At 40.1% G+C, this 23789-nt stretch overlaps 1 protein-coding gene and 1 long non-coding RNA gene across 9 annotated transcripts in view; one reads left to right on the top strand and one right to left on the bottom strand.

Annotated features, from left to right (window-relative positions):
* The window catches only part of LOC138744720 (uncharacterized), a 60921-nt gene extending 60567 nt beyond the window's left edge, over positions 1-354 (top strand). For all 4 annotated transcript variants that reach the window (XR_011345719.1, XR_011345720.1, XR_011345717.1 and 1 more), the window contains one exon: positions 12-354. This is a non-coding gene — a long non-coding RNA (uncharacterized lncRNA). The remainder of the gene's footprint in view (positions 1-11) is intronic.
* terfa (telomeric repeat binding factor a) overlaps positions 1-23044 on the bottom strand; it is a 55323-nt gene extending 32279 nt beyond the window's left edge. For 2 of the 5 annotated variants that reach the window (XR_011345716.1, XM_069901292.1), the window contains exons 1-5: positions 22751-23044; positions 17520-17597; positions 9836-9948; positions 6993-7079; positions 558-695 (exon numbers count right to left, since the gene is read on the bottom strand). Coding sequence is in view for 4 of the 5 variants with exons in the window: in XM_069901292.1 (XP_069757393.1) it covers positions 558-695; positions 6993-7079; positions 9836-9948; positions 17520-17597; positions 22751-23000 (666 nt within the window). In the remaining variant the exon portion in view is untranslated. The remainder of the gene's footprint in view (positions 1-557; positions 696-6992; positions 7080-9835; positions 9949-17519; positions 17598-22750) is intronic. The other 3 variants (XM_069901289.1, XM_069901293.1, XM_069901291.1) reach the window with 3 other exon arrangements.
* Between the last annotated feature and the right edge of the window lie 745 nt (positions 23045-23789).

Raw genomic sequence — 23789 nt, 5'->3', positions numbered from 1 at the left:
TATTCTCTCAGGCAATGATTGTGCCCAGTTTATCCAAGCATAAACTAAATGAGCAAGCTTCCTAAATAAGCAGCTGGAAAATCTGCAAACCTTGAGTTCACTGGAGCAACACAGGAGCAGCCACAAACCGGATCAGCAGCAGGACAAAAGAAGCTGCCTTTCGCTTAAGCCTGCACCAGCACTCGAAACGTGACTCATGCTGTAATGTGTCCCCCGTTCTCCCCCCCCCCCCCCCCAACTTCATGTGAACAGATTTCTGAAAAATGCACATGTAAAATTAGTAAGAGCTAGAAACACTCTACAGGCAAGGCTGCACCTGCATGAAGAGAAATAAAGTCGGCATTTGAAATCAAAGATCCTGCCAATGCCTGTAAATGTATTTAATACTTTGCGATCTTTTTAGTAATTATAGTTTTTTTAATACTGCAAGATTAAATGCAATTTGAAAACCAATAAATTCATGACTAGGCACACTTGTTGAACATTTGAATTTGAAATATTTTGGCAATTTCTAACTTGCATTACACTACACAACAAAAATGAATAAAAACACATACAAGAAGAAGAAATGGCTCGGAGTTGCCAATTAGGTTTTCTGCAAAACACAACATTCTCTTTTTCAAAATGCTGTATGAAAAGAGGTCGAGATCTGGATGAGATGAATTTTTCTCTTTAATAATTGCTGAAAGCAATTTCTGAAATAACAAAAAAAAAAAGAAATAATAAAATGCTGGCAAAAAACACAATCTTATTGCTATGATTGCATTTGATTTTTACAAAAATTGAGTATTCAGTAGTTGATCACATACCCTCCTCGTTTGCCCATTATCACAATTACTTTCAAGTCATGGTCAAAATAAGGCAGAAACTGACCCAAATCATTCATACGCTGAATACTATACAGAGATATACATAAATAATTATACTTAACCTAATATATTACATGGGCATAATCACTATCTCAGTTAATACTTACTGTTAATAATCACTGTCTATCATTACTCAGACCAACCAATGCCTATGTGCCACTCACAGGCCACCTTTGTTTCCCTCTCTTCCCCATCCATCTCCCTTTTCTCCAGCTCTCTCCACCCTTCTCTCTCCAGTCAGAGCTATCCCCTTCCCCATCACTTCACAGATTTTTCTCTTGTGCCCTCCCACCCACAACCATCTTGCCTGAGAGCCAGTGCTCTTCCTCCTGTCCCCACTATTTCATTCAGGCACCTGCCAGCTTCCTCTTCATATCTTAATGAAGGGCTCAAGCCCAAAACATTGGTTATGCATCTTTATCTTTGCTACGGAAAGAACGCTGCGTAATTTGATGAGTTTCTCCAGCACTTTTGTGTTTAAAAAAAAAAAGCATTTACAACAATGATTAGGGTGTTTCACATGCTTCCCTTGGTGTATCTGGCTATAAAATAAATTGTGATAAAAATGAAATAATGCCTATAGTAAGGGCAGATTATGAGCAATGTAAAAAGGAAAGTCAGTTTAAATGGCAGAAAGATACAATTAAATATTTAGGTATTAAAATGACAACAATTTAAATTGAATTGCTTAATTCATTGCTTAAGAAAGTAGAAGATTTATGGAAATGGAAGGAACTACTTATAACATTAATAGGAAAGATTAATTGTATAAAAATGAATATATTTCCTTGAGTACAGTATTTATTTCAAACATTACCTATATTTAGAACATCAAGATTTTTTCAAGAGTTAAACAAGTATGTAAGGAAATTTATTTGGAAAGAAAAAATGGCAAGAGTTGCATTAGAAAAATTAACATGGAAATTTGAATTAGGACTACAATTACCAAATTTTAAAAATTATTATAGAGCAGCACAATTGAGATTTCTACTTTTTTTCCCCAAGATGGAGAGATGCTGGCATGGATTTATATAGAAATGAATAAAATAGGAGAAGTCAGAGAATTTTATATATAAATGGAATGATAAGTTCTTTATTGGAGATAAGATATATTCCTTTGTTAAAACATCTTTATAAAATACATTTAGAAATGGGAATAAGAAATTTACAGGTATCAGGATTGATACTGAATCAGAATCAACTTATTGCTTTTACAATAAATAATAAACATTTGATATTTGGTTTAACAATGGAATGAAGACAGTCAAAGATTGTTTTCAAGGTTCAACTTTAATGACATTTGAGCAATTGAAAAGTATGGAATACAAAACAATACAATATTCTCTTATTTATCAGTTAAAGGCATATTTAAGAGAAAATTGAGGTCCAGATTTGATATTACCTGAACAAAGTTCATTACAGATATAAATATTAAAAAGTTTATTTCAATTATGTATACAATTTTGCAAGAAAAAAGGAATGTATAAATCAGGAGTTCTTAAGTAAAGACAAAGATGGGAGAATGATTTTAAAATATTCAAGAGGAAACTTGGTGAGAACTTTGCCAGGATAGTATGATTAACACAATTAATGTCCAACAATTAATGTCCAGTATAGAATGGTACAATATAATTTTTTACATCAACTACATCTTACTCCACAGAAATTAAATGGATTAAATTCTAATTTTTCAGATAAATATTTTAGGTGTAATAAAGAAATAGGTACTTTTCTACATTCTACATGGGAATGTTCAAAATTAAGACCCTTTTGGATAGAACTGGGTTTATTTTTCGAAAGAGTTACAAAAGTTAAGTTTCCTCAAGATCCAAATTATTATTATTTTTTTTTAACTTGAAAATATTTTTGATACAGAATTGAAACTGAAATTAAATAAATACTAACAAGAATTTGTTAAAGTAGCCCTAGATAGCCAGAAAATATGTGGCAGTAACTTGGAAGTCAGATGTGTATTTGGGAATGGGTAGATGGCATACTGAAATAGGTAGTTGTATACCACTTGAAAAGATTACACATAATTTATGTAATAAGTGTGAAGCTTTTCAAAAGATTTGGGAATCATATTTACAAATTGTAGGAATTAAGTTGTAATCGCCCAACCCGAATCAAGAGGGTTTGCGTATAGGAACAAGGATACCTTACTGCAGCTGTACCGGGCCTTGGTGAGACCACACCTGGAGTATTGTGTGCAGTTTTGGTCACCTTATCTAAGGAAGGATGTTCTTGCAATGGAGGGAGTGCAGAGGCGATTCACTAGGCTGATACCTGGAATGGCAGGAATGACTTATGAGGAAAGATTGCGCAAATTGGGATTGTACTCGCTGGAGTTTAGAAGATTGAGAGGGGATCTCAGAGACATATAAAATTCTGGCAGGACTGGACAAAATAGATGCAGATGGGATGTTTCCAATGATGGGAAAATCTAGAACCCGGGGCCATGGTTTGAGAATAATAGGCAAACCATTTAGGATCGAGATGAGGACGAATTTCTTTACCCAGAGGGTGGTGAATCTGTGGAATTCATTGCCATAGAGGGCAGTAGAGGCAGGTTCATTAAATATATTTAAGAGGGAATTAGATATATTTCTTCAATATAAGAGTATTAAAGGTTACGGAGAGAAGGCGGGGACGGGGTACTGAACTTTAAGATCAGCCATGATCTCATTGAATGGCGTAGCAGGCTCGAAGGGTCGAATGACCTGCTCCTGCTCCTATCTTCTATGTTTCTGTTTTTTTTATTTTCCAACTTATTAAAATATGTTAGACTTTATTTGATAGTTTTGTAAGTTTTTATATTATCCCTTTTTTTCCTTATTTTCTATCAGGCTTTTTTTTGGGGGGAGGGTGAACATTTTTTTTTAAATCACTATGTTATTGATTTTTAATATTTTTGAATAAGAAATTTATGTATGTTTTATTGCATTTGTGATATTAAATTTAAAAAATTTTTTTAAACTATAGATGCAGAGGATCTTTCTTCTAAAATTGCAAATAATCAGTTTCTGACCTAATTTTTAAAAATTTACACAGTGAGCCTTCAAATCTTCAAGGAGTAGCTTCATCTTGCTCATTTATAACTGCACAAGAGCTGGTGAGGTTAATCATCTAGGATTCTAAAGGTTGGTAAATGGTTTTGAAGAATCACAGACATCAACACATTTTTTCCGTACTCTATTCCCTCTCCTCCCCAACCCCTGCATATTCTACCACTCACATGTACTAGGAGAAATCTGCATACCAAGCCACACATCTTTGGGATGTGGAAAGAAACTATTTATTCAAACTGTCTTATGAAAAGGCTTTGCGATATGTAGTGAGTCACTCACCAAAGGATAAACAGCCTTTTATAGTCACAGTATATGGTTGGTCTAAGTGGTCTATACCTCTACAAATGTATCGTGGAGAGCATTCTGCCTGGTTGGATCCCTGTCTGGTATAGAGGTGCGAACGCATAGGGCAAGGAAAATTTCCTGAGGACTGTTAACTCGGCCTGCAACATCACAGGCACCTGTCTACAAAGCAAAGCATCGAGGGCATTTACAAGAGATGGTATCTTAAGAAAGTAGCCTCTATCCTCAAGGAGCCCCACAACCCAGAACATGCCCACTTCACTCTGATACCATCGGGAAAAAGGTATACGAGCCTGAAGATGAGTACTCAGGGACACAAGGACAGCTTCTATTCTTCCGCCATCAGATTCCTAAATGAACCACAGACACTGCCTTACTGTCATTTTTTCTTGCACTATTTAAAAATTTTTATTTTGTAAGGTGCTTTATATAAATATTTGCACTGTAATGCTGCCGTAAAATAACAAATTTTGTGACATGTTCATGAACTCCAATAGAATCAAAGGTAATCTCTAGGATGTTGATAATAGAGGACATAGTGACAACTACTGATCGTCAAGTAAAAGCAAATGGATTCTTGTAAAACTTGAAAATCTGTAGACATCGTGGTTGAAGTAAAAACACAATGCTGGAGAAACTCAGCAGGTCAAAATGTTCTTTATATAGCTATAGTAAAAATACATAATTGGCTTGAATCCTTCATCAAGATGTGGAAAAATGTTAGCAAACGTCCAAGCAAAAGATTAAGGGAGGAGGTGTGGTCACAAAGGCAGGTGATAGATGGAGAAAGGAGGGAGGGGGCAGCAGCAATGAAGGGGAGGAAGGATGGCTAGGGGAAGTGGGGGTAAATGATGGAAAAAAACTAGAAAGGGGAGGGGGGGATAAAGAGGAGAACAGGTGAGCAGAAATTGATAAAGACAATGTTAATGAAATCTGGTTGGAGAGTGCCCAGACGGAAAAATCAGGTGTTGTTCCTCCAATTAACTCAAATACATTCTTGTGTTGAAGATTGCCACTTTGTGGCACAAATATGACATCACCTATCAGCCCATATTTGAATACTGACCAAGTCTTGCTGCACGTGAAAGGCAAGGAGAGACAGACCATTTCACTTATGAAAAGAGCCACGCCTACTCTTTACACAGTAAAATCCCCTTACCCAGAATTCAAGCAACAAGCAAACAAATCACGAAAAATAATAAGAAAAAATAAAACTTTAAAATTGGCACCCCCCCCACCCCCCTATTCATGCAGAATGGATATGGGAAACAATGTCCTGTTTAAATTTGGAAAAGATTAGACATGTAAATAATGATTCAAAATGTTATGGGGCCTGTTCATGGACTATTACCATTATCTCTAGGTTCAGTGTTAATATAGAATTTTGGTATTGCGTTGTCCCACTTCAGTGGGAGCTACTTCATTACATCAATATCAACTTTCAACCTTGTTTAGGGTCAGGGGGATTGAAAACTTTAAATTTATTATGTCCATTCTTTATTATTATGGCTGTGCTTTGGGAATTCATATGTATGATTATTCTTGCAGTGCTTTTCTTTGTCTTTTTTTTTCTGTAGCACATTCCATAATTGTACTGCATAAATTTACTATTACTGAAAATCATTTAAAAAATTTTGAAAGAAAAGAAATTTGGTGCCCCTAGTGGTTAGTTTGCCAATCATGCAACATACAATCTCAAGGAAACATAAAATTCACTTATCCGGCAACTACCAATTCCCATAGGTGCTGCATTAGTAATGTAACAGCTTTCCCATATTCCAAATACACATTGCCAAAGGCAAGCTTGCAACATCTCTCTCAATAATCAAAGGTGTTTGTAACTAATTAATCCATTATAGTAATGTCTTGTCAGTCACATCCTATATCTTTCAAATCAACTTCATATTTATTTTTAGACACAACAGATCCAACATTTCTTGTCAATTTATTTACAAAACATTTGTATATCTTTTATATTTGTCATAGACAATTGCATTTTACTTCACAACAGACCAATGAAAAATTATTTATTTCATGTAATATTTTAATAAGACTGGCAGTTAGATACATCACATCTTTGAAAGGTACCAGCCTACAGATAGACCCTAACTTACGATATTTCGAAGTTATGATGATCAGAATCCTTTTTGAATAAAGGCAAGTCAGATTCTACCTATATCAATGTGGTTGCTTTATCTTCTCTGAAGGAAATGCTTCCATCCAATCAGCACATGCAGATCGTTTCCCACCACCACCAGGTCATAATTTCTGTGCTCCTCTTGTAGTAACGTCAACAAAACATGCTTTGAAGACCCAAAGCCTTTTTTTTTTTAAAAAAAGTGATTTGGAACACATGCACAGATTGCTGAAACTGGGGAGGGAGAGAGATTGAAGAGGGAGAGAACACAACAGCAATCAGTACATACGTTCCAAGTCACCACATAGGTTGTGAGGTCACGCCGTTGCCTCTAGTTACCCGGCGCCATCTCGGCCTACCAGCAACAGTGGGGACGTGGGTCTCCTGTCAAGGACATGGCAGAATACTACCTGAACAGGTAGACGCTGACTTACAATAATTTCTACTTACGACTCGAGTCCTGGAATCGAACCCCATTGTAAGTTGGGGTCTACCTGTATTCAATCTCACCACTCAGTACTAGGGTAGAAAATAATGTGACAATGGCAAAAAAAAAAATCAATATTTTTTTTAAAAAGGTCTGCCACAACAATTTAACACAGTACCCAAACATACCTGGTTACCAGTATCCTTATCGAGTTGCTGATCCAATATCTTTGATGCTTCACGAAAACAGTTATTCTTAACAGATTCAACCACTGCCTTTAGAGAGGACGAAAATTAAATTTGTATTACAAAAATTACATCAACTTTGCAAAAACTCGAACTCCCAATAAACTCATCATGACATTAACCCAGCAGGTCACAGACAAAACTCTCCCCACCATTGAGAAAGTCGACATGCTGTCAGAGAGCAGCTGCAGTCATCAAAGATCCACACCACTCAGGACGTGCTGTTTTTGCTGTTGTCATCAGGAAAGAGGTACAGTTGCCATAAGACTCGCTCCATTAGGTCAAGAAAGAGTTGCTACCCCTCCACCATCAGACTACTAAACAACAAATACAATCAGAGGTAAAGCACAAAAATCTGCAGACACCAAGGTTGGTAAAAACACAAAGCTAGAGAAACTCAGCAGGTCAAGTAGTGTCCTTTATGCAACAAAGGTAAAAGTACAGAACTAACATTTCAGGTGTGGCAGAATGTTGGCAGGCAACCAAATGAAAGCTTCGAGGGGGGAAAGGCAGATGGTGATAGGTGGAGAAGGGAGAGAGAGGACAGCAGTGATCAAGGGAAGGAGGGATGGTTGGGTGAGTGGAGGGGAAGGGAGAGAGGAGAACTGGAAAAACTGGAAAGGGGAAAGGTGAAGAGGTGAACAGGTTAGCAGAAATCAGAAAAGTCAATGTTAATGCCATCTGGCTGGAGAGTGTCCAGATGGAAAATCAGGTGTTGTTCCTCCAATTTGTGGATTGTCTGGTACATAAGGGTATGGACAGACATGCGAGTGGGGGAGTGTGACACAGAACTGAAATGGTTGGCTACTGGGAGGTCTGTTATTGTTGCAACAGAATGATGGTACTAAGCAAAGCAATCTCCCAATTTGCATCCAGTCTCTCCAATGTAGAGAAGACCACAAAGGGAGCACTGGATGCCGTATATCAGTCCTGAGGATACACAAATGAAGTGTTGCTCAGTTGGGAACTCATTTAAGGACTCTTACTTTCCATATTATTTATTATTGAATATTTATTTTCTATATAGCAGTTTGTTTACATTTCTCTTTTGTATATGCATCTTTTCTGGAGTACAGTGTTTTGCACTACCAAGAAGTAGAAATTCTGCCTGGCCCAAGGAAAATGAAACTCAGGATTGTATGTGATGCATGTACTCTGTAATGTTCTCCCATTTTTCAGTTAATATTATTTGTGTGGGACTGTCCCTTTAAAACAACAGATTTAAACAAACCTTGCAGGTTTTGGAAAGTGACTTTGTAAAGGGCTGTAGGCTTTGAAGACAGCATTCTTTTTTAAAACTTAATACATTTTGCAAAGTGAAGGGAAGTAGTCTTGGAAAAGCCAGGGGCAGAGACCATGTGACCAGCTTATTTGAAAAGATTGTGCATATTTTGTTCAGGAGGCCACTTTAAGGAAGCAGCACAAGAGTAACAAGCTCTTCAACCTCCTTTGTGGGATTGAGAAACCCACTTGGCCTCATTGTGTGCTTATAAACACACTGCCAGTGTTCCTTCTGTTAGTATCAAGGGATGAGAGACCACTTCGATTGACCCACAAAAAGGATTCGATTGGCAGAAGAAATCCAGCACTCTACTTTGGCTGGCCCACGAAAAGGGTTTGATTGGCAGAAGAAATATTGGACTCTACTTTGACTGACCCACAAAAAAGGTTCGAATTGCAGAAGGTACTCATCTAAAAATGACATTTCTCTGAAGCACCTCAACAAGGGTTTCATGAGTAATCAACGTTCTGTCACCCATTTTAGGAACTGTTAACTTCATCTTAAAGCATGTGTGTCTCACCCACCCTAAAGCCTGCGTGTTGCATATACTTTAAGGCCTATGAGTCTCATGATTCTAAGGCCTGTGCATCTCAACCATTTAAAGCCTGCATGTCTCATCAATTTCAAACCCACATATCATCACTGAATTTCTGAAATTGAACTTGAACTGCCTTCTGAGAATTAAGCCTTGTGCTGTAGTGGCTTGAGGTATTCCACACACACCAACACATTTGCGTAAAGTTTAAGTTATATAATTGTATATAAACTTAGTTCAGTTTAGATAAATTAGTTAAATTAGATGAGGTATAATATAATTGTTGATTAATAACTTAAAATATTATTTTAAATATGACACAATCGAGCTAATTTTTTTAAAATTAAATCACTGGTATGGTATGTAACAACAACAAATCTGAAATTTGAACTTCAAAATCCATAATCTTGTCATTCTTGATATTTCTTAATGACAAATTAAGAAATTCAATGGTTATCCTTGGGGGCTGACATTGTAGAGAAATAGAAAATAACAATTACTGAGAGTTGATTATTTTGTGGGTCTTCTATGTTCTGCATCTCAAGGCTAAATGACTGAAATTCCCTCTGCCAATCATCCCAACTTCCTTCATGAATAGCAACCGAAATTTTGAACATTGCCCCAAGTTTTCCTATTAAATCTTGGCAATCACTTAAATTTAATGAAGTTGACACGATTGACCAAGACCTACATGATATACAAGTAGTTGCTTTCTTCATTGACTTGTCCTGGATGTATTAAAATACAGAAACTCGTAATCACAAACTGTAATCTGAATATTTCCATCATACAAATGTTTGAATCAACTAATTGTTACACTTGTGTAATATGTGATAATTTCAGTGCATAATACTTTTCATAACTAGTAATTTTGTATTCAAATAATCAGAAAACATGACAGTCACTATTATACCAAGGACTCTCCAAACATTAAGAATTTATTTTAAAAATTACGAGTAGTAAACTAACCTGCTCCACCACAGCTCCTCTGACCTCTTGGAACAAATCTTCATCCAGTGAAAACTCTGTCCTCATCTGGCCCAGAATGGTCAAAATAGATTCCAGTGGCAAAGGATCACTCTCTGAAAATTGTAAATTTTTACAATCTTTACCACCAGATGAATTTGTCATGGCCAAATATTTATGCGAGCCTTGAATAGGGCTAGTTACTGCTGGTGACGCATCCATGGCGATGCTTGGGAACTGTAATGTGTTTGCGTGAACTGGTTTTGGGGAGTAAGAAGGAATGTGGGAGGAGGAAAGAAAGATTGCGTAGCGGTCACCTGTGGGTCCAGAGCCAATGGGAAAGGCAGACAGATGGCTTGGGAGACTTCTGGGAAGAAGGCTGATGCTGAAAAAAAAACATCGACACAGATTTTGTGCTGAAGACAATTGAGCACGTCCTCTTCATTGTTCGTGAAGCGTGTATCCAGCAGTCTATATAAGCGGTGACCCTGTTGGTTCACACCACCTTCTGGGTAAGGATGGAACTGCATGATACCAAGAGCATTACAGGGCAGTCGAAGAGATCAAATTGGAAGTCCCCGCACTTTTTACAAACAACATGCAGGCATGGTTTTCGATCCTCGAGGAACGTTTCTGCTCACTAAATGTAACAAGTTAAAAGACAAAATTTGGTTTCCTCGCAGCGTGCCTCCCAGAGCAGATTTCTTGCCAAGTGGAAGATATGCCAGTTAATCCAGACAACAATCTTCCAAACAACATCCTTAAGGCAGCTATTTTGGAGTGAATGCAGCCATTGCAGGAATCTCACATGCAGAACTGCTAGGTGACGACAGCCTTGACAATAGGAGAAAATCACAGATGCTGAGGAGATAGCACTGACTGGAGAAGAGGACGTATTGAAGCAGAGATTCCTATGCTGTTTGCCTCCTCAGATTCAAGGACATCTGATAGAGGAGTCTTTTGGGTGTCCACCATTGACAAATCAGCAAGACATGCTGACCTCATCATGGACGCAACCTCTGTTGTGCAGCAAGAACTTGCTGCTGCCCCCAAACAGTGGGAGAGAATGAAGCTGCAGCAACCAATCAGCATGAAAAAAAACGGAGCTGGAGCAAAAAGTAGCAACACTCAGTGTGCTAGTTGAGGCTTTACCCACCCAACGTCTGGACCAAATGGTATTATGTGGGTCGGGGACGGAGCAGAAGGGGCAGACAACATATTTGTTGGAGACACTGGAAGTTCGGAGCTACAGCATGGTCATGCCAACCTCCTTATGACTTCTACAAACAGCATTCGGGAAACAACGTCTCTGCTAATCAATGTTGGTGCAGAAATTTCAATGGTCTTTCCCACTTCACAAGGATGCACACACCTCAACACGTCATGTATTCTGGCCACCACGAATGATTCTAATATTCAGACATACGGCTAGATTGTTCATGCTTAATTTCACTCTCAGGAAGCAGTTTCAGTGGGTTTTCACTGGCGTGAATGTATCGAATCCCATTGTTGGAGCAGATTTTCTGTCACACTGTTCCCTGCCGGTGGACTTGAACCACCATGTAGGTGACCTCCGCATTTGTATGTAAGCGAGCTGCATTCACCGTCCCTCAAAGGTTGGCACTTGCCTGAACAATCTCCAACCTAGCACCTGCCCATGCTGGGGGATATTCAATCTGTTCCCTTGCCTGGTAACCACTTAATATCAGCAGTGATATTCAAACATGCAGTGATCCACCATAGAGTGAACGGTGAACCTCTGGTTTCAGAACGAGCTCGTAGGATACTTTCAGATCTTCTTCGCGAAGGCTGAGTTCGATCACATCCAAGAGCTGGGAATAGTTTGCAGATCTGACAGCTGTTGGGCATCACTGCTATACATAGTCATGAAGAAGTTTCAGGGGATGGCAGCCCTGTGGTGATCACCGGGCACTAATGCCACCATCCCTGATTGGTAGAACATTTCAAATTTACTGGATTTATCGGGAAACCTTCATGGCCAACTGGTGTTCGCAAAGGTCGACTTGGTGCGCAGCTATTATCATATTCCAGTGGATCCTGATGACATTTCTAAGACAGTAGTGATTATTCCTTTTGGCATATTAGAGTTTCTTCAAATGCTCTTTGGTTTGCAGAACACAGCTCAAACGTCCAGCAATTTATGAACCATGTACTCTCCAGCCTCAGTTTTGTTTCGACTTACATGAATGATATTCTGGTGGGGAAAGCGCCAATGAAGAGGAAAACCAGAAACATCTTATGATATTGTTCCAGAGACTCAATGAATTTGGCATTGTGATCAATCTGACTAAATGCATTCTTGGTGCTGCTGAACTGACATTTTTATGACACAAGGTTACGAATTCTACCACTATTTCTTTTCAAATGCTGCCTCATCTCTCTTACCTCTGACCAGCCTATTCAAAGGGTCATATAAATAATCTTCTAAAAGACCAGTGTTTGGTGACCTTCATGCTTTCAACAATGCAAAGATTGCACTCACATACCAGAAGCCCAACATACCTGCTCTCTCTCACCGTGGATGCCTCAGTCATCACCATGGGAACAGAGTTAAAACAAAAAGTCGATGAAAGGTTGGAGCCTTTGGCTTTTTTTCCCAGCAAAGCTGTCACCTGCTAAGGTGAGATACAGTATGTTTGGGCGAGAACTCATAACCATTTACCTCGCAGTGAAGCACTTCCGTTATTTGTTGGAATGTCGCCCTTTTAGCATTTACACAGATCACAACTTCTTAAGTATACATCGCGATTGAGTGCACACTACTATTCACCACGTGAAGTCCAGCACTTGGATTTTATCCTACAATTTTCCTATGACACCTGGCACATTCAAGGGAAATTGAATACAGTGACCAACACCCAATCCTGACAAGATATAGAGGCCTTACATAATATCACCACCATCAATTTTGCTATGGCTCACGCACAGCACAATCTCATCCAGTATCACCAGATCAGCCCAGGTCTCAACTCGAAAGTCTTGTATCTTGGTGACTCAGGTGAAACACTAGTTTGCAATGCTTCCACTGGTAGACCGAGGTCCTCCGTACCCGCCACAATGCGCCGAGAGGTTTTCAGAGCCCTCTACAACCTGTCTCATCAAGGCACAAGAGCATCGGTCAGGCTGCTTACGGAGCAGTTTACCTGTCCTCACGTTAAGCAGGATGTTGGACTATGGGCGCAAATCTGCTTGCCTTGTCAGCGTTCTAAAATCTCCAGCACACAAAATTCAGACAGAGATTTTCCCATTGCTGACTTGGTCACTGTGGTCCCAACATCAAGAGGGTACACTATTTAATTATGTGTGAGGACAGAGCTACAAAATAGCAGGAAATATTCTTGTCACCAACATCCCTGCACACAGTTTGTCCATTGGGTTCCAGCTTTCAGTGTCCCTGGCACTATTACCATGGACCGAGGATCTCCATTCCAGTCAGCACTATTCCAAGCTCTCAATGATGTTTTGGGCACCACCCGCAGACCAACGGTCTCATTGAGCGATTCCACCACCAATTGAAAGCAGCATTGACATCTGGAGGTGATGCATCTCTATGGAGTGAACATTTACCCATGGTTCTCCTTGGTGTTTCCACTGCCATAAAAGCAGACCTTGGTTGTTACACTGCAGAACTGGTATATGGCACCACACTGATTCTGCCTGGTGAATTTGTTAAACCAGATAGTGTGACTAAGCTGTTTGACCTGGATAATTATGTTGACCTGCTACGGCAGAGCTTGCAATTGCTTAGACCTATGCCATCATGACGTGCCACCACTAAAGTGCATGTGCTGGCTGATTTAGGACACTGCACACATCTTCGTTCAATATGATGCTGCTTGCTGGCCACTCCAGCAAGTTTACCAAAGCCCTTACAAGGCCATACCACTCCAGCCCAAATATCTTTAGGTGGAACAGGAAGGCTAACATTATCTCTGCTGACAGTTTGAAGCCAGCATATGTTGAGGATCTTCCATCTTCGTCCCTGCCAGTTTGACCATCCATTGCCTGCCTTGCAGAACCGGACTAAATCAGGCCAAAATATCAACCTGCCAGAACACTATGCAATTGGACAGGTCCAAACAGCTGGGGTGGGCAGGGTGGAAAGGGGGGGGGGATGGGGAGGCTGCTGTTGGGGCCGAATACTTGCGTGGGCCACAAGAAAGGCCAGTTGCCACTGGCGTGGCATCTATGGTGACACTCAGGAAATGTGACGCATGTGCACGGGCCAAAACGGGGAGCAAGAAGAGCATATAGTCCTTCACGTGCATGTGCAGAGAGCGGGGCTCAGAAAGAAAAGAGAATGGTTGCAGAGCGGTCACCTGGGGGCCAAGAGCAAATGGGAAAGGCAGGGGAGTGGCTAGGGAGACTTCTGGGAAGAAGGTTGATGCTGAAAAATAAAAATGTTGACACAGATTTTGTGCTGAAGACAATTGTGTGTATCCTCTTCACTGTTCAGCAGACTCTACAAGTTGACCATTTTGGCATTTTCCAGTTAATGCTAGTTTTCAGCAAAAGTAACCGAGCCATCCATTTTCCTCTTTCCCATAACTCAACATTTTTTGTGTCCTTTAGCTATGAACTTAACATACTTACAATACATGAAATAAAAGAACGATTTTGCTTTTCTGTCCTTATTCCTCTTGCTGTGGCTGCAGTACGCACCATCTACTAAAGCAAAAATAAATCTGGTAGAGAAACTCTACCAGGTTAAGCAGCATCCAAGGTTAAAGGAAAAGTCTAGGTTTCAAATCCAAACCTTTCATCGAGGGCTCATAACTATCACAACCTCATCAGTCTTGAAGAATTTCAACCTGAAAGGTTGGGAATTTCTCCTACCAATCCCACCACCAACCCCCAGACGCTGCTTAACCCTCTGACCTTCTCCAGCAAATTGTTTGTTTTAGCTCCTGATTCCAGCATCTGAATCTCTTGCTTCCAGCGTACTGCCTACTAAATGAACTGCATTTATTTATCAAGATAGATTGAATTGCTGCTCCCACACCCATGGCCTCAAGCATCAAAATAAAGTGAACTGGCATATCTGTAAATACCCCTCTAAATCACACACATTCTTGACAGGATGTGCCAACGTTTTACAATATTTTTCTCTATTACGAGGTTGAAACCCTGGAACTTGCTATCAAAGAAGATTATGAAGCTATATTCATCTGGAATTCACCAAGTTTATTTTTCACAAAATACCAAGGGGTCTTCTGCGAGCAGACCAACAAGCTATCTCTAACATTCGTAAATAAGATTTCAAATTAGCACTAAGCCTGGCAACATGATATTGCGTGTAAGGGACTAAATTCACATCTTTGAGGAGTAACATCTGTTCAAGAGTATTCTTCTTCTTTGGCTTGGCTTCGTGGACGAAGATTTATGGAGGGGGTAAAAAGTCCACGTCAGCTGCAGGCTCGTTTGTGGCTGACAAGTCCGATGCGGGACAGGCAGACACGATTGCAGCGGTTGCAGGGGAAAATTGGTGGGTTGGGGTTGGGTGTTGGGTTTTTCCTCCTCTGCCTTTTGTCAGTGAGGTAGGCTCTGCGGTCTTCTTCAAAGGAGGTTGCTGCCCGCCAAACTGTGAGGCGCCAAGATGCACGGTTTGAGGCGATATCAGCCCACTGGCGGTGGTCAATGTGGCAGGCACCAAGAGATTTCTTTAGGCAGTCCTTGTACCTTTTCTTTGGTGCACCTCTGTCACGGTGGCCAGTGGAGAGCTCGCCATATAACACGATCTTGGGAAGGCGATGGTCCTCCATTCTGGAGACGTGACCCATCCAGCGCAGCTGGATCTTCAGCAGCGTGGACACGATGCTGTCGACCTCTGCCATCTCGAGTACTTCGACGTTAGGGATGTAAGCGCTCCAATGGATGTTGAGGATGGAGCGGAGACAACGCTGGTGGAAGCGTTCTAGGAGCCGTAGGTGGTGCCGGTAGAGGACCCATGATTCGGAGCCGAACAGGAGTGTGGGTATGACAACGGCTCTGTATACGCTTATCTTTGTGAGGTTTTTCAGTTGGTTGTTTTTCCAGACTCTTTTGTGTAGTCTTCCAAAGGCGCTATTTGCCTTGGCGAGTCTGTTGTCTATCTCATTGTCGATCCTTGCATCTGATGAAATGGTGCAGCCGAGATAGGTAAACTGGTTGACCGTTTTGAGTTTTGTGTGCCCGATGGAGATGTGGGGGGGCTGGTAATCATGGTGGGGAGCTGGCTGATGGAGGACCTCAGTTTTCTTCAGGCTGACTTCCAGGCCAAACATTTTGGCAGTTTCCGCAAAGCAGGACGTCAAGCGCAGAGAACAATGCAGAGAACAAAACAAAGGACTCTACATCACCTTTGTTGACCTCACCAAAGCCTTCGACACCGTGAGCAGGAAAGGGCTTTGGCAAATACTAGAGCGCATCGGATGTCCCCCAAAGTTCCTCAACATGATTATCCAACTGCACGAAAACCAACAAGGTCGGGTCAGATACAGCAATGAGCTCTCTGAACCCTTCTCCATTAATAATGGCGTGAAGCAAGGCTGTGTTCTGGCACCAACCCTCTTTTCAATCTTCTTCAGCATGATGCTGAACCAAGCCATGAAAGACCCCAACAATGAAGACGCTGTTTACATCCGGTACCGCACGGATGGCAGTCTCTTCAATCTGAGGCGCCTGCAAGCTCACACCAAGACACAAGAGAAACTTGTCCGTGAACTACTCTTTGCAGACGATGCCGCTTTAGTTGCCCATTCAGAGCCAGCTCTTCAGCGCTTGACGTCAAGAGTATTAAGAATGGACAATATCTCACAAATGATTACAAAAAAATCTAAAATCTGTGGTCTCTCATTATCAACACTTGCATGGAGGGAAAAGAGTTTGTCCAACTTGTTAAATTCCTCATCATTGTGAGCTGTCATATTTTTGTCGTCTCAATCTTTTCGGCTCTGAAAAATTCCACATTCTTCAGTGTTAGTCAAATCCCAACCTTGGAAGCTCTATCACCTTTTATTCAACTTTTCGTAGTGATCAAATGTGGACCAAACCAATTATAAAAGTTAATTGCAACTTCCAGTGCTTTAATACACTTCATGTCTATTTTATAAGATCCTTTTTTTAAAATAAAAAAAACATTTATCAACTGTCCTGATATCCTTTCAAATGGTACTCAATAACTTACAGGACCTCTAATTTTTCTGACCAAAATGTACCTATTTGATTTTGATGCCTGGGATGTTGATGCCATCAGGTTGACCAACATTTGTTACCCATACATATCTGTGCCCAAAACAGTGTCTTCCTTTCCCATTTATGAACATAAATAAGAATCAATTACAATATTGCAATGTCGGAGTGGAATCAGGTTAACTGGACAAGGTTGGTAAATTTCTTTCCTTAAACATCTTTTTAAAAACATCCAGAGTCCCCTATTTTTGATCCAGACTCGAGTAATTTATATTTCCCCACCTGCTGCACTGGGATTTGAGCCCATGGCTGGAAATCTAAGAACTCCATTAACAACCATAATGTAAATAATTTATATATAAAAATAATGAAATGCAGTTGCATGCATTGGTACCAAATTTCAAAATATTATGATAAAGTTTTCAAAATCAAAAAAAGAAAAATTCAGAGAACCTAGATAATAAGCATATCATCTACATAAAGAACATATGCTTACCAAATCTGGATAGAAATTGTATTGTGAGCAGTTTCTTTCCAATCTCCTCTGTGTCAATGTATGGTCGATTTAAGACAGCTGTTATTTGAGGAGATAACAGCAAATCAAAATTTGATTCATAACAACCTGATTTATAATTTCATCATTTGAGCAAATATAAATTTATGACACAGAAAAAAGACATTAGCTCCAATACATTAACATGAGTTAGCTCTTGGTATCCTCAGATATTATGGATATTCACTATTGCAGATTTTGAACATTACTTAAAAGATTTCCCTAAAATTTGAAACATGCTCAATTGTCAATTCTTCCCCACTCTGATGATTGAATTCATATTTTAGATGAATGGCTGATTTTTCACTTCATTGAACAAGGAACAGTACTGTAATAGGAATTTCAGCCCACTACTGAAACTCTGCTGTTTGTACATACCTTTCCCTCTATTCCCTCCAAATTTGTGTAAATATGGCCTTGTGGAAGCCTACTCCCCACTTCTCTGTTAGCTGGAAGAACCTAGAATTGGTAGGAAATGGCACCAAGTGTTTCACCAATGATTTTTAATCACATCAGGAGATGACTGGGGACTTCAGGATATCAGAACACAAACCAGTCCTCATCGAGGGGTCAGCAGTGGGGAGGATCATGATCCTATCTATCAACATCTATGAGGATCTGTTCTTGAGCCTCCATGTCAATGCAATCATGAAGAAGGCTTGCCAGCAACTATACTTTGCAAGACATTTGAGTTTTGGTATGACTCAAAAACTTCTACAATACTGGAGAGCATTCTGTCGGATTGCATCACAGTCTGGTATAGAGGTGCCATCACTTAGGATGGGAAAACATGCCAGAGTTGTTAATTTGGTGTGCAACATCATGGGAATCAGTCTTCACTCCACCAAGGACATCTAAATGAGGTGGTGTCTCAAGAAAGTAGCCTCTATCCTCAAGGACCCCCACTACACAGGCCATGGCCTCTTCAATCTGCTGCCATCAGAGAAAAAGGTATAGGAGCCTGAAGACGAGCACTCAATGGCACAGGACAGCTTCTTCCCCTCTGCTATAGATTTATGAATAAACAATGAACCACAGGTACTACCTCACTTGGTCTTTTTTGTTTCCTTGCATTATTTTTATTTATTTTGAAATGTACTTAATAGAAATTTTTGCTCTGTGATGAAACATCGCAAAACATCGAATTTCATGACATGTTCTTGACAATAAATTCTGATCCATCTTCCAGTTGCTTCAATTTTAAGTGCCATTAATGAAATGTTAGAGGTCAGTGTGGTACAATCTCGTGACAAGGAGTAGATGGAGACGTATTTGTCAAATGTACATTTCAGACGCTCATTCAGATAATTCAGGTTGGAAGATCCTTGCCTGTCACCATCCTCAAAACAGGAAATATGGCCCATACATCAACGATGGCAATGGAATAGCTGAGACTTTCATTGAATTCAACAGGAAGGAGGTAGGACTTCAAACAAGATTTGGCTGAGGATAAATATCTGTCTCTGCTTATAATGTGGCAATAATGAATGTAACCAATTAATTTTAGTTCCATGCTTCAAACATTCTTCATGCCTAGTATGTTTTCACTGTGTAATAGAGGTTTTCAAAATTTAATTATAAATAATGGTAGGTGCGGTATTCTTTTTTTTAAACTTTCAATTTTTCAACTTACGATGGGTTGGTTGGAACATAGCCCCATCATAAGTTGAGGAGCATCTTAACTGTAGAGCCAATAACAGCCTCCACAGCTGTCTGTGGCAACAAATTCTACCAGGGCTGATGGTATTTCTCCTTATCTATTCTAAAGGAATATCCTTTTATTCTGAGTCCTACAATCTCTCACTACTGGACACATCTCCACGTCCGCTCTTTAAATATTAGGCATGTTTCAATGAGATTCCTCCTCCTCATGCTTCTCAACTCCAATAAATACATGCCCAGAGCCATCAAACACTCCTCATACATTAACCATCTCATCCATAAATCTCCCCTGGACCTTCTCCAAAGCTAGCACAGGAGCAAAACAACAAAGTTTGTAGGCACCATGATTTAGGTAAATTTTTCCAATGTAATGAACGCTGCTTGACCTGCTGAGTTTCACCAGCATTGTGTTTTACCAAGCTAACACATTCTTCTTTAGAATCAAAACTGCTCACGATAATCCAAATGTAGTCCAATCAGCACTACTGTTGTCATCTGCCCGCGCTGCAAACTTATCTGTGAATAAAGAACACAGCAGAGAACCACAGAACCAGTTTTAAAATACAAAGTTTTAATACTTCAACTGTAACACCAATGGGAGAGTGGCAACACTATGAGATATCAGTGATATTCCTATAGTGTTGATACCCTATATCAAAGTTCATAAAGAAATGGGTCAATTTATAAAGTAAGTTTAGATCAATGTCACGTTTTAACTAATTGGAAACCGCTTTCACATTTGTTCATGGACTTAGAATTTCTTTGTTTAGTCAGAGATGTCTCCAAAAACCTTTAATTACCTCTTAGCTTCAATTACTCATTCAACACTGTCAAACCTAATGTCTCCTACATATGTACAACTGATTTATTTTGACAGCCCTTCTGGAGAGATGCAAACCTTAAGTGTTCTTTTTCAGAAACTTCTCTCTTAGTTAGAAAGTTCATCTATAGTTACAATCCCATAATCCTTAGCTATAAGAGTTGGCCACATACAATGCAAAAACTCCCAAAATTCTTTAGTGTCACAAAATAATACTTAATTAACCACAAATATTTTACATTACATCTTTGCTTTTATATGTAGTTCTCTCAAAAATTACTGCTAACATTGCATTTGCCTACTAACTCGGCCTGCAAGTTAACATTTAAAGAATCCTACACCATAACTTCCAAGTTGCTTTCTCCCACCATCTAGAGAAGAGTGAGTCCATGTCTTTACTTCTACAAAAGTGCATGACTATAAACTTTCACATTCTGTATTCCATCTATCACTTCTTTACCCATTCACCAAATCTGTCCAAGTCCACCTTCAGACTCCCTGATCCATCCCTCCATGTATCATCCACAAACCTGGCCATAAAGCCATAATTTGTCATCCAAATTATAAACCTACAATGTGAACACCACCAGTTGCCAGAAGCCAACCAGAGGTCTCTTTTATTTCATTTTGCATTCTGTAAGTTTGCTAATCTTCTATCTATGCAGATAGATGTCCTGTTATACAGTAAGTTTCCTATTTAGTTTAGCAACCTCACGTGTAGCACCTATTCAGAGCTTTCAAAAATTCAAATATCTCTCCGATTCTCTCAAGTGATTCTGCAATCATTCAAAACCATCTTGTGATTAAAGTGATGCAACCAGCCAGAATGCTCACACAGTACACCTATAGAAGTTTACGAGAGACTTTGGTGACATACCTAATCACCTCAGAAACCTCAAAGTATAGCCACTGGCAAGCCTTCTTTGTAACTGGATCAACATGAAGGCTCCAGAACAGATCCTCAGAGATGTTGACACCCAGGAATTTGAAGTTCTTGACCCTCTCCACTGCTGAGCCCTTGACTGGGTCACGTCCCCTCGACTTCCTTAAGTCCACAATCATCTCCTTGGTTTTGCTGACGTAGAGTGCAAGGTTGTTATCGGTACACCATTCAACAAGCTGATTCATCTCCCTCCAGTACACTTCCTCATTGCTATTCGTGATTCTGCCAACAACTGTGGTGTCATCAGCAAACTTGTAGATGGCATTGGAATTGTGCCTGGCCACACAGTCATGGGTGTATAATTAGTAGAGTAGTGGGCTGAGTGCACGTCCTTGGGGTGTGCCTGTGTTGAAGATCAGGGAGGAGGACACATTGTTTCCAATTCATACTCAATGTGGTCTTCCATTTGCAGAGGGAGGCACAGAGGCCTAGAGCAGTGGTTCTCAACCTTTTTCCACTCACATATCACTTTAAGTATCGCCTATGCCATAGTAAGGGATTGCTTAAGGTAGTATATGGGTGGAAAGAAAAAGGTTGAAAACCACTGTTTTAATCGTACCCAATTGCCTCGTTATGTGCAGTTTCATAACTCCAAAGGAAATGCGCCAGTGACAATTTTTGTCAAGCAAAATATTTCAGTAACAATTGGGTCTAGAGCAATCCCTTACTAATCACAGAGCACCAATGACATAGGGATTACTTAAAGTGGTATGTGAGTGGAAAGAAAAAAGGTTGAGAAGTACTGGCCTAGTTTGTAGCTTCTTGACCAGTACAGAGGGATAATGGTATTGAAGGCCGAGGTGTAGTTGATGAAGAGCAGCCGTGTGTATGAATTAACATTTTCAACTCTTCTGAACAATTTAATTCCTTCCAGTTACTTATCCCATTAACTAAAATAATTTCACCATGTCTCTGAGACATTAATGATGTCCAATCTACCAATCCCACAAGCTCCAGATTGTCAATCTTATTTGTTAAACATTTTGTAAATGGCAAAATTTCACTGCATCCTATTTGCTTTATTATTTTGACTGTTGATCTCCCACCATTTGAATTATAACTCAACTGAAAACTTAGATTTGTATTTTAGTTATGTACAAGAGAATTTGTCCAATGCATTTGCTTACAATTCCTATAATCTTCCTATAAAAAGTTCAACACCTGTTGCACCTGTCAATCCTTCTGCACATACTACCTTGTAAAATAAGGTAATATTTGGGGTCCTGCTTCCTGTTAGGAGCAACTTGGCCTTGGATTAGTGGCTAGTTCAGTTCTTCAGCAGGCTCCTCTATTAAGCACTATATTTAGTTAATTTAGAGAATAACGAGGTTATGCAGCAGAAATTCTACAGACTTTTGTTTTTCTGTCACTTAACATTGTTTTCCCCTCTCCTCCCTGATGTTTATGCCAAGTGTAAATAATGTAAAACTGATTTCTGCAGCATTACTACTAACGGGTGGGTGCATTAAACACAGCAGGTTCACCGACGATTTACCTTCACTCCCACATTACCTCTGATCTACACACCACCAAGGAAAAAATCTTTTACATTTGCAAACGTTAGAATACGCGAACATTATTCCGAGGTGAAACGTGCCCTCAACCCCAGCGCCAACACTTTGCTGTTCATTCTTGCACTTTCCGAAGAGGCTGTTGGACCCGCGGCGTGTTTACATCATGTATTATTTGTAATCACTACTGTGTTCCTGATTGTTACTCCGGTGTCCAAAATGTCATCCACCTCCTCACCCGCTATCACATCGAGAATGGCGCAGAACTCCTTGGTCTTGTCGTCACGGAAAGCCTGGAGCGCACAGTGGAAGTTAAACTCCAAAATCCAGCGGTTCACCGTTTGTTCCGGATTCCAGACATCAACTGCAGCGCCGTCAGACGGATGGTTCGCCGTGCACTTCGAGCTTGCACCCACTTCACTTCGCATCAAATCTCCGTTCAGCCCCCTGGACCGCCACTCTGAACTCCCAGACGACCGCCCCGCCATTTCGCAATTAAACTTAAGCCGGAAGTGCAGCGAACGCCCAACACGTCAACGCGTCGCCACCCAGAATGCATCACAGCAAGGAGGTGGGGCAACAAATCTGCGGGCTGTTGCAGATCAGAACAAAGCCCCGCCTCCTCCACTTCCCGCTCACTTCAAAAGAAAACTGCTCTTGTACTTTCTCTTTCAAAATAGACCCCCCCACGAAATGCCAAATCTAAATTCCCCATCCGATACAACTCTGTGTGTATGACGGCACGCGCCCCCACCCAAAATGCTTTGTGCTTCCTGCTAAATGACTATAAAGTTAAATTTATACAGAAAATTTAAGCATAACTTCCACTAATCATGGTACTATAGATCCCGTACTACCTAACTTAGACAGGAACATACAAAGCCTTTAAATCACAATCTTTGAGTTGTACTGAACATAGTCTTTCATATGCACTGGAGAGTGTCTTTCTCTCTTGGATCTTCTAGGCAATGAACAACATTAAACTGCCTTTTCAACTTTTCTGGAGCAGATAACTTCTCGCTGCCAGGACTGGCATCTTGCTCCTGTACAGCCCCCAATGAGGGTAATTTGGTTATGTATTCCATTAATGTTTATAGTCATATAATTCAACATGGCCATCTCATACCCTGTTTACACCTCATTTCTGCTTCCTCACCACCACCATCCCTCTTTTCCCCATTTTCATCTCTCAGTTTTCCCTTTTTAAACTCAATGTATGACAACACATTTAAAACAAAATACTTCAACAACTCCCACATCCAATATTCCCTTAGCCC

Source organism: Narcine bancroftii, chromosome 10 (genome assembly GCF_036971445.1).
Source record: "Narcine bancroftii isolate sNarBan1 chromosome 10, sNarBan1.hap1, whole genome shotgun sequence".
NCBI lineage: Eukaryota > Metazoa > Chordata > Chondrichthyes > Torpediniformes > Narcinidae > Narcine > Narcine bancroftii.
This window is presented reverse-complemented; position numbering and strand designations above follow the sequence as displayed.